This window comes from Pelodiscus sinensis, chromosome 6 (assembly GCF_049634645.1).
Source record: "Pelodiscus sinensis isolate JC-2024 chromosome 6, ASM4963464v1, whole genome shotgun sequence".
NCBI classification, from domain to species: Eukaryota; Metazoa; Chordata; order Testudines; family Trionychidae; genus Pelodiscus; species Pelodiscus sinensis.
This window is the reverse complement of record NC_134716.1, coordinates 17,505,903-17,526,022: the sequence shown is the minus strand read 5'-3', so window position 1 is coordinate 17,526,022 and position 20,120 is coordinate 17,505,903. Positions and strand designations below refer to the sequence as shown.

At 41.9% G+C, this 20,120-nt stretch overlaps 1 protein-coding gene across 10 annotated transcripts in view; it reads right to left on the bottom strand.

Annotated features, from left to right (window-relative positions):
• Positions 1-362: 362 nt before the first annotated feature.
• Positions 363-20,120, bottom strand: part of ELAVL2 (ELAV like RNA binding protein 2) — a 200,135-nt gene continuing 180,377 nt past the window's right edge. For 6 of the 10 annotated variants that reach the window (XM_075931478.1, XM_075931470.1, XM_075931469.1 and 3 more), the window contains 3 exons: positions 9,188-9,413; positions 3,551-3,589; positions 363-3,060 (listed from right to left, as the gene is read on the bottom strand). In XM_075931478.1, coding sequence (XP_075787593.1) covers positions 2,730-3,060; positions 3,551-3,589; positions 9,188-9,413 — 596 coding nt within the window. In that variant the 3' untranslated portion in view covers positions 363-2,729. The remainder of the gene's footprint in view (positions 3,061-3,550; positions 3,590-9,187; positions 9,414-20,120) is intronic. The other 4 variants (XM_075931471.1, XM_075931473.1, XM_075931474.1 and 1 more) reach the window with 3 other exon arrangements.

The window sequence follows — 20,120 nt, the reverse complement described above, 5'->3', positions numbered from 1 at the left end:
AAAAGAATAAGGTTTTTTTTACTATCTCTATGCAGTAAACTTAGTCCAATTTTTTTCCAGAGTTGCACTCATCCTAGGTGTGCTATTGAACTTATGACATTCAGATGCTAGAGAACAAAAAAACTGTCTGCAGAGATCGTGCTGAGTTCTGTCATTTACCCTAGCACAAGATTGGAATAACTCTAGTAAAGCCTATGGAGTGATTCGGGATTTATCTTGATTTAACTGAGAGCAGTATTTGGCAATGCTATTTTCACCTCTTGTTCTACAACCTGTCCCCTAGAAGAAAACCTTTCCCCTATAAGAAAGCATAGCCATTAAAGCAGAGGAGAATGTTAAAAAGATCTGCTCATCAGACTGTCTTCCCTTCAACTTTGTTTATTGATGTACTGAACATGAAAAAGTACAAAGGATCCAAACACAAAAGAAAACATGTACAGCCTCTTAAATACTCAACAGAATATATTTTCTATTCCAACAGATGTGAAGTAATACTGTACAACTTCAAATAAATACCAGCCTTACATTTTATTAAGTGCTCTGATAAACACTGTAAAGTGAAGCCCAATTTACATGCCTTCTCATCAATGCCTTTATTTACTACCAAAGTATAGGAAAGAAGCATGTAGCTACTGTTTTCCCCATATTGGAAAGTTTATTTTCTAAAGTATATACAAGTTTTAATGCAGAGGATTAGCGTCAACAATCTAAGTGCACCTAAGAATGAGAAAGTGCTCACGAAGTCAATTAAGTTTTGAATAGCATTGAGTGGGTTAGCATGAAAACTCGCTTATTCACTTTAGCACGCGCTTCACAGTATATGTACTGTATTATACTGAAAAATTTATAACTACAGTTTAAAAGAAGAAGAACCAAAAGCAACTGCAAAGATAATGTACAACTATGTTATGCATAGCACATTGCTTGTTCTAAGGGGAAGCATATGAGCATCTCAGTTTATACAAAAAGCAGGACGTATCTATATAGTTGTCAGTGCATCCTGGTGAAGGCATTATAACCCTCAGCTTTTTAAAAAATTTATAAGCTAGATGCTAATCAGAAAATATTTTGTATTTTTCTTAAATTTCTTCAATACATGGTAAAGACTTATTTCCCCAAATAGTGACTTAAGCATCATACAAAGTTAAATTTAATAGCATACAGGTATTTATGATTTTTGTATGAAAAATGTAAGGAAATTTGTTCAAATCCTATGGTTATACTTATTTTCACCACAAACATATATAAACAAAAATGTAGCATCACCATAAACAGCTGAAGCTAGACTATCTACAGACAAAATTAGCAACAAATCTGATGCACTGTAAATTCAAGTCCTCAGGACAATGAAAATGAATAAACAGACCTCAAGTAACAATGTTAATGCCATTTACAAAGGAAAAAACTCATACGGAAACATTCAAAATCTGAACATCACTTGGCAATGTAAGTAAAATTTAAACCAAAACCAAAATTAGCTGAAAGGTTAATAAACGCAAGGTCTTATTTACATTACACAAAGCTCAGGTGTTAGCCTTGAACGTAACTTTCAAAATACCTTCAAATATATCCAACTCAGACTGCTTTTGCTGATTTGCTGCAGTGCAAACCATGTGCAATATCTTTTCTTAAGACAAAACAATTCTTCAAACAATACTGTAAGTACATCACTAAACACCATGAGCTCTATCTGAAGGGAATTCTTTAGGAAGAACAGATTTTTTCCCCATCTTTCAGTAATTTAAATTTCTTGCCTGCTCATATATTTTTTTCAAATTTTCATTTGTTTCAAAATCACAAATTAATGTGAGCCATCCATCACAGAATAACCAGGATGATCAGAGATTTCACTGATGATTACAAAAATGAAACCAACAGTGTTTCCCATTGATTCTACAACTTAATACAAAGATCTCAAAAGTATTTCTACATCATAAATCTTTCTAAATTTCCCCCAACCATTGCAAATTTCCTGGTAAGTTCTAAAAGCTCACTAGGTGTCATATGAAGAGATTTCTCAAAGTATTCAAGTCAAAATATTTGTTCCAGGACCAGTAAAAAGTTTCTCCAAATTTTTCTTTTTTATAAAAATAGATGCTTTTTTTTAAACCCACATCAAAGAGGCTCTTATCTCTTTGGCAAGGTACTGCTTTACGAAAAGTTCTCCAGTATTCTTACAATAAGCTTTTATTATAATGTACCCCCCTTCCCCAGCCCAAATTATAATTACAAAATAAATACTGTTTATAACTGTATAAATAAAATGTAAACTTCAACATACTTTTCTTGAACAGACAGAACAACAATGCATTAAATGTAAATTAAACAAAAAGATAATCAGGAAAACATAAAAGAACCAACTGAGGGATTACAACACGAAGCCTCAATATTTACTCACAGGTTCAAGGCAGCTATGTAAAAAGAAAAGAAATTTCTTCCCTTAGCTGAGTCATTTTAAAAGGTCCACCTTCTTCAAAGAAGGCAATAGAATGCATTGTGACAGGTAAAAACCCTGTACCTCTTGTCCATATTCAAACATAAAAGATATTTTAAGAAGTTTTAATTCAAATACTAGCAATAAAAAAATCTCACATATTCTTAGGATGCTAAGTAGTCGTATTATCCCCATTTGAACACTGACCTACAAAGACATTTACTAATGTATAAAGTTTCTCTTAACTTGCCTTTGTTGTATAGTTTTCTTATATAAATGGACTGAGGATAACTCATTAGGCTTTGTGCGTTTTGTTTGTTTTAAAGGAGACCTGCAAGACTCTGTCCCCAAGACGGTATCCATTCAGGCTGGCTATTGCCATGGCTGCCTCATCATAGTTTGTCATAGTCACAAATCCAAAACCTTTGCACTTGTTTGTGTTAAAGTCACGGATAACTTTCACATTGGTTACTGCTCCAAAGGGTCCAAACATTTGCCACAGAATGCTCTCATCTGCATCAGGTGCCAAATTGTACACAAAAATGCACCATCCTGTTCCTGCATGTCCAGGGATATTAATTCCGGCCAAACTGGTCATTCCATCAATGGTCATTGGAGAAAACCTACTAAATGTGGGAAACAAAGAATCAAAAATAAGAATAAAAGACAGACCATTTACAGTCAATTCCCCCAAAGATTTTTTAAAAAGCAAACAGACATTTACAGTTTGCATGAACACACCAACGAATCAAAAGTTAATATTGTAAATTACATTCAAAGTGTGCAGGGACTATGCACGATGCTGATTGGCACTACACAAGTGAGGAACGGTGTCTGGCTAGAACAAAAACAAAAAAAACAAACATGCCAGAAACTGATGATTAATGATTATAACCAAGGGAAATTCCATGGAATAGGATAAGAGAGGTTCTCCCTTTAGTGAACGATGCACTGAAATGAAAACTGTTTCAGTTTAACGTCTCAACATGCAAAAGGAACCCAACGTAAGTTTTAAGGGGGGGGGGGGGGGCGGGGAGTATTTACAATACTCCAAAATACTTTCTGTAAAGAACTAGTTTGTTGAAAAGTTATCAACCTAATATGATTCTTTATTACCTCTTTACTCCATAAGCCATATTGAGCAGATTGTCCAACCTGCAAAACATTTAGCAAAGTGTTCAGTCTTTGGATTCTCTTCCCAGGGAGCTTGGTATACTATTGCCAGCTTCCTTGAACTGTATCCACAGAATGTGTATGTGAAGTCTGAAAGTTGCTAAGAACTGTGACGTTATCTTACCATGCATGACAGGGTTACTGCAAGAACAGGCACTTTTCCTCAAACAACATGCATGCTCACATTTCCATCAGGTAGCCATGTATGGAAACCAGTTTCCAGGTTAGAGTAGAAAGCCATGCCACCACCAATAACCACAAGGTCACTGGAGTTCTTCAGAAAATGAGCTTTCATTCAAAGTTCAACTCTTATTGAAAGACATTCATATTATGGTGATGGGAAGAACAGATTTATCTAGATCAGTGTATATTTCTCTATTACTGACAGTTAGGAGAACATTTATCTCAGTTATAATAAAAATGCATGAGAACACTGAACAACTTTAATTCCACCGTATTCTCTTACTACATTGGACATACATGACCAGTAAGGTAATCTGCTTTACACTTTTCCCCAGGAACTGTCAAGCAGCAGTATTAATTCAACCGTGCTCAGCTGAAAATCCTTTGATAAGTGGAATTCAACAAATGCTAGGATATCAGAGTATCCTTGAAGATTTAAAATTTATGAATTAGATCTAACCCAGTGTTTCTCAGGCTCTGTGGAAAGGCTCTGATTTTATTTTAGGAAAAAAAAAAAAAAGCTCATGGATGCCAAGGAAAGAATCTCCAAAAATATTCCCTCTCAGTTGGGACATTAGATATTGTAAAATTGAATAGTCACGTAACCACATAAATTATCTGTTACACAACTATTCTATAGTCCCTGACAGTAGGGCTGGCAGCCACTGTGTTTCGGTCCCACTCCGGTGAGCCCCATGCCACCCCACGCTGATGCCTCTGTATCAGAGGCAGTAGCACAGGGTGGCAGGCGGGAGCTGGTCTGCAAGTGGAGCCAGTTTAAAACTCGCTTGCTGCCTCTGAAAGGGACATTGCGTGTAGTCGATAGGTTTAACCGATAAGCCTAGGCTTCTTAGTTAATTTATTTGACTATACACTGACATCCCTACCTCTTACTTTAGAGTTGAGGACTCTACAAAATAGGAGTTACTTGCACATTTAGTAAAAAAGAGAATTTTATGCTGAGAGAGATATTAAAATCAGCCAATAGAAAACAAAATTAAGCAGCTGTTCTAGTTCCCATTAGAACATCCATCTTTTTTCGGTCTTATTAAAAAAAAGAATAATTTTATATTGAAACAATGATTAATGCCCATATCAAAGGCAGAAAGACAATATAATGATTTCCAAACCTTGCTTTATAGCAACCTCTCATTTAAGACATATTTAGAGCGACGATTAAGGTAGGAAAATTATTCTAGAAGACCAAAATGAGATCCCCCCCCCCTCCCGACACACCCACCCACGTACATTCAGTCTGTCTTGGAGAAATGAAGAAACCATTTCTGAAGGTGTTTTGTGATGGGATCATATCCAAGAGAATATGGACTGAGATCACCAAATCTTGTCACATCAAGCCACTGAAATGTCAAATTGCAACTTTTCAGTGTCTGTTCGTTTGGGTGTTTGAACCTGTATTCTAAAAAGAGACGTTTCAATCTAGACAAGGCTCAGAGAGAGTAGCTGTGTTAGACTGTATCTGCAAAAACAATGAGGAGTCCAGTGGCATCTGAAAGACTAACAGATTTATTCAGGTATAACCTTACGTGGGTATAAACCACTGTCCGATTTAATCCATACAGAGGGTATTGTATTTGAGTTGCATTAAGAAAAAATAAAAATCCCAAAGAAATCCATCCCTTATTCAAGAGCTTCACCGAGTAAAAAAAAAATTTGAAATACTGTCATGCACACAGGGTGACTGACAGAATTGCCTGGCTCCACACTCCAAGAAGGGGAGGAGCCTCAGATGGAAGAGGTGGGGATAGCTTACTTCTACTCAGTGTGTAGAAGGCACTCTGGGAGCAAATTAAAGGGTTTGGGGCTCAGGCTGCGAGGCCTGGCTCTTCTGAATCATCAGGCCCTGGGCCAGCTGCTCCCTTTGAACTTCCCTTCAGGGAACCTGCATGCACATTATGTTGTTTCTGAAAACTTCAGAAAAATCAGTATGCTCCAACCTTCTTCTCTATTATACATGGAGCTAGGATCTACCTAGAATATATTAGTCAAACTACTTTTAGAGAAGATTATTACTAATGCAAAACTGTCTTATAATAAAGCCATCTGCTATATTATATTAATAATGGGTATATCCTAATAGATATTATAGTGGAAAAGAAAAGCAGGCTCCTTGCCTGTGATAACTCAAAGTGAAGACTATAAATAAGCAAATAATTCTAAGTATTTTCTGACTAAAGTATAGATTCAGGTTTTCTCCAAATAAATTTCACTGTTACCACAGTTTGACTTCTATTTCCATTTTGCAGTAATCCAGATATTCTGATTAGCAAACAGCTACATTTTCATAACTTTCTAATGCACACAACTAAATGAGTAGCACAATTGAAAAATGAAATAGATTTTTAAAACAAAGCTAAGGCCACTTCCTAGAAGGATAGGTTTTTATGTGCAATATGGTAGAGTTTTTGCCCACTCAAGAACCACTCTCTGGTTATGAACTAGCATTTTTGTGATCATGCTTAAACTTACAACTAGTACAACAGTAAAACTAAAGGACAGCACAATTAAGGAGTTTGTATACACACACACACACACACACACACACACACACACACACACACACGTCCTCTCCCTACTCATATTTCCAGTATACTACATTTCACCCATTCTTCTTTCATACTGCGAAGAATTTAAAAAATGAACTTACAAAATAACTAAGCCAAAGCACCTCAACTGTTTGAATTTCAGAAGCATTTAATACTTAGCTCCTATGTATTTCTACTGAGAGTTGAAAGTGCTCGGCACAACTGAAACAAAGCCACTTATTTGGTTGCCTTAATTTAGGTTAAAATTAAAATTAAAACTTTTGAAAATGACATCAATATATTTGGGCAGAATTTTAAACTGGCATTTAATGTGACAGGTTAGAAGTGGATTTAATGCTAACCCTCAGTAGGATTCTCACTGAAGGAAAGGCATGTGCCACACAAGGTGTGGTCTACAGTCAGATGTTCTATTATAAATTGTGTTCATAGGGTATTACTATGTGAATGAATAACCAGTATAAAAGGTCATACCAGTGTAGCTCCTCCTTTTGCAGGAATAAAGCTACACTGCTATAAGCATGTTACCACCACTATCCAATCAGAAATCATGTAACTACACAGCAGAAGCTAGAAGTTGTGTTTGGTTGTTAGGCAGATATTAGCCTGGGTTTGGGGCAGCTAAAAAGTATGAAAAAGGTTGAGAATTATGGACAATATTAGTTAGATGTTGCTTTTAAATTAACACATGAAATAAGAGCTCACATTCTACAATGATATCTGCTATACAAGCCATAAAATATGCATTATAGAGTTAACTTATTAACTGCCATAATTTTAACACCCTATTGACAAGATAGCATCATGGGGAGGAATCAATCAGAAGACCTAAATTCTAACCTTGTCTCTGCCACTTAACTTTTGTCTCACCATTCCTACTTATAAAAATGAGGAAGGCCATACTTATCCACCTAATTCACAGTTTGAGAGATTTAATTGGTTAGAGTTTATATAGTGCTTTGAACACAAAATATTATGCCTTATTGTTCAGTTTGGCAGGACAGTTTATATTTCCCTCAGCACAATTTTTGCAACTTATTACAGATATCACGACATCAGTTTCGGCAGCCATCTCAACTAGGAAGATTTTTTTTTTCAATTAAACGCTAGATGCTAAAACAATTTTGCAAAACAGAACTGGGTTCTATCAAATTCCACAGCTGTGGAACACATGGGTCCTGTAAGTAACAGTAATACTTGGTGTATCATTACTAAAATAATTTGATTAAGACTGGGATAGAGACCATGATCACTATTAAAAAGCTAACACTTAACAGGTCATCTGAAGAAGTGGGCTGTGCCCACAAAAGCTCATACCACCATCTACATGTTTTGTTAGTCTTTAAAGTGCTACCAGACCATTTGTTGTTTTAAGATTCTACACAATTGGTATTGAGATACCTCTGTTATGATTACAAGAAGAGATTTTAATAGAAATAACTACCTACAATAGGAATGACTCAGGGACTTTGATGGCCAATTTTACAACAAGATGCTGAATGCCACAAGATAGAGCCTTTGACAGCAAAGTTACTTAATCTGTTTTCAGGTCCACAATCCCCCATTCCCCTCCGCAATCCCAGCCATGATCTTACTTCATTATAGTGCATTCTGAGATGCGGCATCTTAGCGGTTCAATTTTCACTCCTGCAGCCCGCATACAGAAAGAGGGCAAGTCTATTTTTATTCAATATTCAGCGGTTTTCTGCAGCTTAATCTTTTTATACCATAGTAAAGGAAATCCACTGAATAATGAAGTAAACCATGAGTTACCCTTTCCCTTAAAGCTGACAACATGAGTGTATTACAGGGCAGGGGGAAGGGACACTTCATATCACCAGCACTTAATGTCAAGTGGTTGTGGAGCTATAGGACTTTGGTTGCTGGTGAGCTATCTGCTAAACGGAGATGCAAACAAACATTTAGAGCATCTGATGTTCGTTTGGGCATTCAGCCTTCTAGCGAGGGTGGCAAGTTTGCAGTTTGTTACCGTGTGAACACTTGTCAAGGAGATATCATTTAAGCCAGGTTTAACTGAGAACAAAAACTGTTTTCACTGTAAATTTAAGCTTTTCAATGTTTAATGCATTCTAGTCATGCACCCGGTGGAAAGAAAGCAAAAATCAGTGAAAGAAAAAACAAATCCAACTGGTTTATGAATGTAGATAATACAATATTTGCTCCACTCTCTTCCCACCATCTGTCTTTTTTGACACACTAAATATCACTGAAACTTTTACAGCTCTAAACTAAACAGCATGGGAACAAAGATCCACAAAAGAGTGCACACCACACAAGATACATGGTTACATTTTCAAAATGGAAGTGTAGGGTCAAACAAGGAGATATGATATACAGAATTTAGATCCCCAACTAGAAAAACAACAACAAATGAAAGCTAGGATAGGGATGGTGTCTGGCCATGGTATGCCATATGGCCAAGGAGGAAATTAAATTGTCTCAAGCCAATGGTAACTGAATTGACCGGCTTACGAAGTCAATAGCATTCTAGAAAATTAAAAGTAACTTTAAAAATCATGATTCTCTACCAATGCTTGGGCTTGGAGATAAAACATCCTTGCTTAACATTAAATGTTGCTAATTAAATATACCTTATTAGATAGTTAGAAGCTTTGATCTGGTTAGATGGCAGTGCTTTTAAAAAGTTATTCTGTACCACACATTTAAATAGTATTAAAAAGTGTGGAAAATCTCATATGAACAGTGTGGCAGAGGATCACCCAATAAGGTGAATGGGGCAAGAGGAAACTAATGGGCAGGCCCCAGGGAATTCCAGAATTCAATGGTTCAGCTATAAACAACATATCTGACTTACCTAAAGCGTTGAGCCTGCTGAGCTAGAGGTCCTGGATACCTTCTGTTTGGAGACTGATAAAGCTGGGAAAGGATGGCCTGATTGGTTTTTTGGCTTGGATTGTTAGCAAACTTTACAGTGATTGGCTCTGTGGCACCAGGAGGCTTCTGACCATTCAAACCTTTGATAGCTTCTTCTGCTTCAATCCGCTTGTCAAATCGGATGAATCCTACTCCTCTCGATACCCCTACATAGGGTGAAAGCAGCGCTAATTCAGAGACTTGCAAAATTTCTAACTTTAGGAAAATTAAATGTAGTTTTACAGGTTACTTATAAACAAGAAACTTCCAGCAGCACTGATTCAGTTCTGGTGAGAATTACAAAATGTACTTCTTTGCATATTGCCCAATCCTATCTATTACAGATACAACAGGCCACACAGGAGATCAGAGAAGGGAAAGGGAATTCTAGCTGTGACAGGATTCAAGCAAAAAAGTCTCAGAGGGATAAGCACATTAGCCTGTATCTGCAACAAGGAGTCCTGTGACGCTTTAGAGACTAAGAGTTTTATCAGGGAATAAGTTTTCGTGGGTAAAAACTACTTCACATCAGATGACCTGGAATGGAATTGACAGCAGCATGGGTATATGTAAGGACAACAAAAGGAAGAGGTACTTGTGTAAATGAGGCTAATCAAGACAGGGTAGAAGTGGCTCATTCACAGCAGTTGATGTGGAAATGTGGATAACAAGAAGGGAAATTGTAATGTGTTAACCACATCGGACCCTTATTCAATCCTAAATTAATAATGAATTTGCAAATGAACTGCAATTCAGCTGTCTCCTTTTGTAACTAGTTTTTGAAATGCTTTTGTATAAGAATGGCTACTTTCAAATCCAGTACTGAAGGTCCAGGTAGGTTAAAGTGCCCCCTACAAGTTTGTGCATGTTACCATTTCTGAGGTCTGATTTGTGTTCATTTATCCTTTGGTGCAGAGACTGTCCACTTGCCCCTCTGCCACGTATATTGGTGCACTGCTGACACTTGATGGCATATATCACATTAGGTGCTGTGATGGTGTCACTTGTTTAGATTGTCTGTCAAATTGGTAACAGGGGTTTGCTGTAGGGATAAGCTCCTGGTAAGTGTTTCCATGGTGTGTCGTATGGCTGCTGGTGAATATTTGCTTTTGGTGGGGGAAGGGGAGGAGCTGTCTGTAGGCAAGTAATGGTCTGTATCCCAAGATCTGAGAGGAAGGGATCGTTTTCCAGGATAAGTTGTAGGTTGTCAGTGATGCTCTGGAAGAGTTTTAGCTAAGGCCTGTAGATGATGACCAGTGGTATTTGGTTTTCCTTTTTGGGTCTGTCCTGAAGTAGGTGACATTTAGGTCTGGCTCAATTTGTTTATTCACTTTCTCAGGTATGTGTTTAAGTTTTAAAAATGCTTGATAAAGTTGCAGCAGATACAGTTATATCTTAGGGCTCGGCTGTAGACAATGAAATGCGTGAGGTGTCCTGGACAGAAGCTAGAGGAAAGTAGGTAAGAATAGTGGTCAGTAAGTAAGTTAGTTGCTGGTACATGGTGGTGCTTATGTGACAATCATTTATTTGTACTGCGGTGTCCAGGAAGTGGACCTCTTGTGTGGACTGTTCTCAGAAATACCTACTTCAGGACAGGTCCAAAAAGGGAAAACAGAACACTACTGGTTATCACCAACAGAATAAGCTTATCGGAGAGTCAAGTAGTGACTAGTCGCGGGGGGGGGGGGGGGAGCTGGTGCTGGGGCAGCTGGCTCCCCCCCAGCAGAGTCTCCGTGGGGGGCAGAGGAAGGAGCACAGAGGGGAAATGGCATGAGTTAGGGACTGAAGCAGTCTCTGTTCATGCCAGTTCCCACTGCAGCCACTTCAGCTTTTGAAATGTACAAGAGCCCCGTGAATAGGGGCTACCGCCACCAAGCCAGGGCTGGCTGCGGACAGGGGCTAGTGCTGGAGCAGCCTTTGTTCGTGGTGGCTCAGCAGCTCTTACTATATTTAAAATGCAGAGCTGCAGAGCGGGTGGCTCCTGGAGTCAGCATGAGCTGAGACTAGAATAATCTATAGACACAGAAGCCTGGAAATAGGGTATGTAAAGACACTTATGGCTACAAGGAAAGGGTGAAATAGAAATATCTGATGCAGTCAGAGCAAGAGTAGAGGTAGTTATTCACTTTGTGCAGCAATGTTGCTGCATACTGTAGGCGTATGTGCTCCCTTGTGCCTCTAATCAGATTTTTTTGGTAACAGTGCCCATTGAACCCAGACATGTTCTCCCTCCTACGCAGTCTGTCTTGAGGCTATTTTGCATTGGGTGGGTGGAAGCCCTCACTTCCTTTTCCACCTCAGAGCCCTATACACAACTCTGAAGTAGACATCTATCTATCTCTACTCGCCCATGGTGAGTAGATTTCAGCTGCACACCCCGTTTATCGGTGGCGCTTGCATGCACAATGCAGTGCGGGGCTGGCAAGTAGCTTTTGCTGCCGTTTGTCAAGCCCTGTATATAGGAATCGGAAATGGTTCAGTAAAGGGCAACAAAAATGATTAGGGGTTTGGAACGGGTTCCAAGATTAAACAGACTCGGACTTTTCAACTTAGAAAAGAGGAGACTAAGGGGGGGTATGATAGAAGTCTATAAAATCATCACTGGTGTGGAAAAAGTGAATAAGGAAAAGTTATTTATTTATTCCCACAATTTAAGAACTAGTAGTCACCAAATGAAATAGGCAGCAGGATTAAAACAAAAGGAAGTTTTTCTTCACCGAGTGCACAGTCAACCTATGGAACTCCTTGTCACAGGATGCTGAAGACTAAGACTTAACAGGGTTAAAAAAAAGAGCTAGATAGATTCAGGGAGGTTATGAACATCAATCGTTATAAGCTAGGATGGGTAGGAATGACATCCCTAGCCTGAGTTTCTCTGGAAATGGGTGACAGGAGTGGGATCACATGAGGATTACCTATTGTTCCCACCCTCTGGGGCATCTGGTAACAGCCAATGTCGGTGGGCTAGATGGACATTTGGTCTGACCCAGGATGGTCGTTCTTATGTTCTTCCTCAAGTAGTGACCCTATGGATGCTCCATTGTAGGTGACACCCAAGCAGTACTCACCACTAGTGGCTGGGACTTGGGAGTGGAGTCTGCTACTGCATTCACTACTATGGAGTTAAAGATGGCCCTGGGGAGCAAATCTTAGGTGATCACAATGTTCTAGGAGCATGTGCGCAGAAGTCCAAGTCGCTGCTCTACATATTACTGAGATGGTTACATTCCTTACAAATATTCCTGAAGTATATCATCCCATGGAGTGCATATGGACTCTAGATGAAAGCACGATGCGATCCTGATAACAGGACCTAATGCAACCAGAGTCTCATTTAGATAGTCTTTGAGACAATACCATAGAGCTTTGGGATCTCTGTTGAAGTGAAGAATTTAGGGAATTTCCTAATATCCTTAGTCCACTCCAAGTAGAATGCTAGTGTTCTGACACTAAGGCTACGTCTACACAGTCCCCTTTTTCGAAAGGGGCATGCTAATTTTAAACTTCGGAATAGGGAAATCTGCGGGGGATTTAAATAAAGATGTCCGCTGCTTTTTTCTGGCTTGGGGAAAAGCCGGAAAAAAAACGTCTAGACTGGCCCGATCCTCCGGAATAAAGCCCTATTCCGGAGGATCGCTTATTCCTACTTTGAAGCAGTGGACGTAGTATACCTAGACTTTAGTAACGCATTTGATTCGGTCTCGCATGATATTCTTATCAATAAACTGGGCAAATACAACTTAGGTGGGGCTACTATAAAGGTGCTTGCATAACTGGCTGGATAACCGTTAACTACTCTGGGAACGGTTCACAATTCTGCTGGAAAAGTATAACAAGTGGAGTTCCACAGGGGTCTGTTTTGGGACCAGTTCTGTTCAATATCTTCATCAATGATTGGCATAGCGAGCACGCTTATTAAGTCTGCAGATACCACCAAGCTAGGTGGAGTTGCAACTGCTTTGGAGGATAGGGTCATAATTCAAAATGATCTGGACAAATCGGAGAAATATTCTGAGGTAAACAGGATAAAGTTTAATAAGGACAAATGCAATGTGCTCCACATAGGAAGGAACAATCAGTTTCACACATACAGAATGGGAAGCAACTGTCTAGGAAGGAGTACAGCAGAAAGGGATCTTGGGGTTATAGTGGACCACAAGCTAAATAGGAGTCAACAGTGTGATGCTGTTGCAAAAAAAAGGAAACATGATTGTAGGATGCATTAACAGAGGTGTTGTGAGCAAGACACAAGAAGTCTTTCTTCCTTTCTACTCTGCGCTTATTAGGCCTCTGAGTACTGTGCCCAGTTCTGGGCACCACATTTCAAGAAAGATGTGGAGAAACTGGAGAAGGTTCAGAGAAGAGCAACAAGAATGATTAAAGGTCTAGAGAACATGACCTATGAAGGAAGACTGAAAGAATTGGGCTTGTTTAGTTTGGAAAAAGGGAAGATCAAGAGGGGACATGATAGCAGTTTTCAGGTATCTCTAAGGGTGTCACAAGGAGGAGGGAGAAAACTTGTTCTTCCTGGCCTCTGAGGACAGAATAAGAATCAATGGGATTACACTGCAGCAAGGGAGGTTTAGGTTGGACATTAGGTGAGAATAAGGATATGGAGGTAGACTTTACCAAATCTGAGGTAGAAACCAAACTCGAACATCCTAATGGGAGTAAATCAGGGGGCCCAGATAATCTTATCCAAGAATAGTAAAGTAACTGGCACGTGAAATTGCAAGTCCATTAGCAAAATTTTTTAATGAATCTCTAAACTCAGGGGTTGTACCATTTGACTGGAGAATTGCTAATATAGTTCCTATTTTTAAGAAAGGGGAGAAAAAAGTGACCCGGGTAACGACAGGCCTGTTAGTTTGACATCTGTAGTATGCAAGGTCTTGGAAAAAATTTTGAAGGAGAAAGTAGTTAGGGACATTGAGGTTAATAGCAATTGGGACAAATTACAGCATGGTTTTACAAAAGGTAGTTCGTGCCAAACCAACCTAATCTCCTTTTTTGAGAAAGTAACAGATTTTTTAGATAAAGGAAATGCAGTGGATGTAATCTAGATTTCAGTAAGGCATTTGATACAGTACCACATGGGGAATTATTGGTTAAATTGGAAAAGATGGGGATCAATATGAAAATTGAGAGGTGGATAAGGAACTGGTTAAAGGGGAGACTACAGCAAGTCATACTGCAAGGTGAACTGTCAGGCTGGAGAGAGGTTACTAGCGGAGTTCCTCAGGGATCATTATTATTTAATCTTTTTATTACTGACCTCGGCACTAAAAGTGGGAGTGCTAATAAAGTTTGCGGATGACAAAGTTGGGAGGTACTGCCAATTCAGAAAGAGATCAGGAAATCATACAGGAAGATCTGAATGATCTTGTAAATTGGAGTAATAGTAATAGGATGAAATTTAATAGAGAGAAGTATAAGGTTATACATTTAGGGATTAACAACAAGAATTTTAGTTATAAGCTGGGGACACATCAGTTGGAAGTAACGGAAGAGGAGAAGGACCTCGGAGTCCTGGTTGATCACAGGATGACTATGAACCGCCATTGTGACGTGGCTGTGAAAAAGGCTAATAGGGTCTTGGGATGCATTAGGCGAGGTATTTCCAGTAGGGATAAGGAGGTGTTAGTGCCATTATACAAGGCATTGGTGAGACCCCATTTGGAATACTGTGTGAAGTTCTGGTCTCCCATGTTTAAGAAGGATGAATTCAAACTGGAACAGGTACAAAGAAGGGCCACTAGGATGATCCGAGGAATGGAAAACCTGCCTTATGAAAGGAGATTCAAGTAACTTGGCTTGTTTACCTTAACCAGAAGAAGGCTGAGGGGAGATATGATTGCTCTCTCTAAACATATTAGAGGGATAAATGCCAGGGAGGGAGAGGAATTATTTAAACTCAGTACCAAGAACAAATGGATATAAGATGGCTAGTAGGAAGTTTAGACTTGAAATTAGGCGAAGGTTTCTAACCATCAGAGGAGTAAAGTTCTGGAACGGCCTTCCAAGGGAAGTAGTGGGGGCAAAAGACCTTTCTGGCCTCAAGATAAAGCTAGATGGGTTTATGAAGGGGATGGTTTGATGAGGTAAGAAATTGTTACTCACCTTGTGCAGTAACATCTGTTCTTCAAGACGTGTGTCCCTGTGGGTGCTCCACTATAGGTGTCGGGCTCATCCCGGCGCTGCAGTTTGGAAAGTTTTCACCAGCAGTAGCCCCCTCCAGAGGACCAAGCTTGCGCAGAGGGGTCTCGTGCTGTTCGCGCCTTTTCTGCATCATGCGGTCCGACACCAGTTCTTCCTAGCCGGAACATCTGAAAACAGAGAAAGGTAAGAGCTCCGAAGAAGGGAGGAGGGCGAGTCGTGGAGCACCAACGGGGACACACATCTCAAAGAACAGATGTTACTGCACAAGGTGAGTAACAATTTCTTCTTCTTCAAGTGATGTTCCTGTGGGTGCTCCACTATAGGGGCGTATGAAGCAGTAATCCAAACGGCTGATCGTGCTTCGGAATTATCTGTGCACAGAAGAAAGAACTGCTTGAATGACTGCTACATCTGTAGCTCTGAGACGATCAAGGGCATAATGCCTAGCAAGCGAGGATGACTACAACCAGGTTGCTGCGTGGCATGTGTCTCGTAGCAGGACGTTCTTCAGGAATGCTGTGGAAGTATCCATGCTCCTGGTCGAGTGCACTGTTGGTGCACAGGGCAGAGGCCTGCCCCTAAGGGTGTAGCAGCGCGTGATGCAGTTAACAATATGCGATAATATACATTGCGACGACAGTGGATGACCTTTAGAACGGGTCGCCACTGATGATAGTGATCTTGGGGACTTCCCGAAGGGATACATTCTGTCCAAGTAGAATGCAAGCGCCCTTCTGACGTCTAATGTATTTAAGCGTGCTTCCTCGGGCGTAGAATGTGGTTTGGGGTAGACGGTAGGAAAAACCATAGGCTCATTGACGTGAAATGACGAATTAAATTTTGGAAGGAAGGCTGGGTGACATCTCAACGGGACGCCCTGTTGAGTGAATAATGTGTAGGAAGGATCGGCGGAGAGTGCAGCAAGTTCGGCAACTCTGCAGGACGAGGTGATCGCCAGGAGAAAGGCAACTTTAATAGTGAGAGTCTGTAAGTCACAAGTTGCGAGCAGTTCAAACGGTGGGAGAGTAAAAGTGTTCAATACAAAGGTAAGGTCCCATGGTTCGGAGGTAGGCCTGTGTGGTAGGTAGAGATTGGAAATACCCTTAAAGAACCTCTTCATGAGTGGATGCGAGAAGACAGAAAAGCCCTCTATCAGAGTGTGAAAGGCCAAAATCGCTGGGAAATGTACTCTCAGGGAAGCAACCGCCATGCCTTATAAATGCAAGAGGAGTATATAGTCTAGGCTGTGTGCCAGGAGAGGATCAATGCAATACTTCTGACTGCTTGGGAGCAGGTTAGTTCCGGCCCTTGGAGCCAATTAGGAGCCACGCTGTTAGAGGCAACCAGTTGATGTTTGGATGGAGAAGATTGCCGTGCTGTTGCGAGAGCAAATTGTGCAGTTGTGGAAGTCACTGAGGTCAGGATAACGACATCTGCATGAGCTGCGTCAGCCAGGTCTGACGAGACCCGAAGGGAGCCACCAGGATTACTGTCGCTGCATCGGCTAGTATTTTCCCTATCACTCGGGGTATCAGCGGAATCGGGGGAAAAGGCATATAGGAGATATGTCCCTCAATTGAGCAGGAAGACATCTCCCTTCGATTGGCTGCCTATGCCAGCTCTCGAGCAGTAACAATGGCATTTCTTGTTGTCGTGGGTGGCAAAGAGGTCGACTTCTGGGTAGCCCCATAGCTGAAAAAGATCACGAGCTACGTAGTCGAGGAGTTCCCATTCGTGTTGGGAGTGGAAGGATCTGTTGAGTGCATCTGCAATGGTATTGAGCCTACCTCCCCAGCGGAGCTGGCTCCGCCCTGGTGATTGATGTAGTATACAGTGCATATGTTCGTGGGAACATGTAGTGTGCCACCATTTTGTCCACCAGATCCAGGGAACCAAGCATTGAAAACTGCCCTGAGCTCCAGGAAGTTTATATGGAGTAGGGATTCCTGGTGGGACCACAAGCCTTGGACCTGATGCTGTCGCATATGTGCTCCCCAGCCTACAAGGGACGCGTCCGTGGTAAGCTGGATTGACGGGGCTTGAGCGCGGAAGCGAACACCTGTGAGAGTATTGGCAGGGTTGAGCCACCATGTGAGCGAGTTCTTGACGTGGGCAGGAATAGACATGAGTTTGTGGATATTGGTGATACCGGGTTCATAGACTGCCAGAAGCCAATGTTGCAGGCACCGCATATGAAGACGAGCATGTGCTATAACCTACGTCGTAGATGCCATGTGGCCTAACAACTTCAGGCAGGTAAGCAGGACTGCCCGGGCAGTAAGCAGGACGCTTGATAGGTCTCAGATGGCGTGAGCTCTGTCTGTGGGTAGGTACACCATAGCGGTCGTAGAATCCAGTCTGGAGCCAATGAATTCGATGGAGTGGGCCGGGACTAGAGAAGATTTTGGAAGATTGATGGTTAGTCCAAGAGTCTCGAAAATACCTCTTGTAAAGGTAAATGTGGTCTCGATCTCTTGTATAGAGGGGGCCGTGAGGAGGCAGTCATCGAGATAGGGAAAGATGGTGATGCCGGCCCGTCGAAGGTACGTAGCTATGACTGCCAGGGTCTTTGAAGACACTCTTGGGGCTGCGGAGAGACCGAAGGGAAACACCGCACATTGGTAGTGTTAGTTGCCCAGGGTGAAGCGTAGAAATCTCCTGAGAGCTGGATGGACGGAAATATGAAAGTACACGTCCTGGAGATTGAGGGACATGAACCAATCCCCTTGGTGTAGTGCTGGGATGATGGAGCCCAAAGTAACCATTTTGAGTTTGTTTCCGCAGGTGGCGGTTGAGTCCACGAAGATCCAGGATCGGTCTCCATCTGCCAGACTTCTTCTCAGTGAGGAAGTACTAGGAATAGAAGCCTCTGCCTCGGAACTCAGGAGGAACTTCTTCTACTGCACCGATGGTAAGTAGGCATATGACCTCCTGACGCAGTAGAAGGTCGTGAGATGGGTCCCTGAAAAAGGGACGAGGATGGGGGCTTGGAGAGAGGTAGAGCAGAGACGGGAATGGTGAGTCCAGAGGTTACGATCTCCCTGACCCAACGGTCTGTGGTGATGGCGAACCAGCGGCAGCAATAAGGGCTCAGGCGGCGGTGGAAAAGTTTTGTTACTCGTGATTAAGGCTCCAATAGGGGGATGGTGCGCAGACCCTCGACAAGGTCGTCAAACCTACTGCCGAGGCTGTTGGGTTTGCAGCTTATCAGGCTGCTGGCGTCGTCGTTGGGGGCGCTGCCTTTGTTTATGTTGGTCATAAGGACTAAAGCATTGGGTGGTAGAAGGCGGCCTCTGTCTGTTATACAGCCATTCTCTCTAGCGCCTGAAAGGCGGAGAGTACATCCCAAAGGTTCTTAATGTAGTTCAGGAGTCTTTTCCAGAATGGAACACTTGATCCGTGTTCTGGACAAACAAGGAGGCCCGAGCAAATGGGAGGTCCTCCACCTTGGGCTGCAGATCTTTCGGTACACAAGCAAGGTGGAGCCAAGAGGCACGTCGCATGACGACCGATGTCGCCGTAGTGTGGGAAGCCGAGTTGGCAATATCCAGAGATCTCTCAAGTGCATTACGGGCTACTGTATAACTCTCCTGCTTAATGGATTTCAGTATGTCCCATTTGGAGTCTGGCAAATGTTGCTTTAAAGGCACCAACTTTGAGTAATTATCGAAGTCGTGGTTGGCAAGTTGGGCGGAGTAGCTGGCCATCCTCAGTGTGGCTGTCGGCGACTAATATACCTTCCTTCCCAGCAAGTCCAGTCATTTAGCTTCCTTGTCCGCGGCAGAGTTTCTCGATTGTGCGGACTTTGCCTTTTGCCGCGCTGCGTCAACGACGATGGAATTAGGAGCGGGGTGTATAAAAAGAAATTCCGCGTCATTGGCATTGATAAAGTATTTCCTGTCTCTATTTGTTGGAAGGGGGCATGGACGCTGAGGTCTGCCAGACGTCATTAGATATTTCAAGGATCACGGCATCGAAAGGGAGAGCCAGCTTCAACTTGGAGGTTTCTGAGGAGGGCATGCTACTTCTGTGGCGCCTCGGAGGTATGTAAACTTTGTGAATAAGCTACCCATTTAAAAAGCCCATAGAATTGTTTGTAATCATCCACCAGAGAGGGCTCATCATTAAATACCGCGTCATCTGGGGAGGAGGAAGAGATGTACGTTGGGGAAGCTGTGGGTTGTTGCTCTGCGACAGGTGACTGAGTGACATCGCCGTGGGGAGCAGAAGTTGTTGACGCATCACCCGTAGGCGTTGGTGGGCATTGCGCCAGTGGGATAGAGTCCTGGTTTATTGGTCATGGTGAGTATAATTGCTGCCGCTCTGGAGACAAGGGGGGGGGGTGAAGGCCTTGTGAAGGAACGTGAATGATCACGGTGAGGCGAGGTGCACCTACGGTAATAGGAGTCATGGTGCGAATATGCCGGAGAGTAAGAAGTAGCGCTCCTATGACGATAGTAACGCGAGCGAGGAGGGGATCCTGGGGATCGTGAGCGATGGGAATAATGACATGGAGATCTCGAGTAGTATGTGCGGTGGTAACGTGGTGGTGTGATAGATCGTCCTGGAGATCTGCAGTAACAGTGTGTGGCAGAGCGTCCATAATGGTAATGCCGTCGTCTTTGACAAGGTGAGAGCGATGGCTCGGGGAAAATGCTGCCCTATGGGGACTGGGGGAAGGTGTACGGGGATGGTGAGTCTTCCTTTGTGCCTTA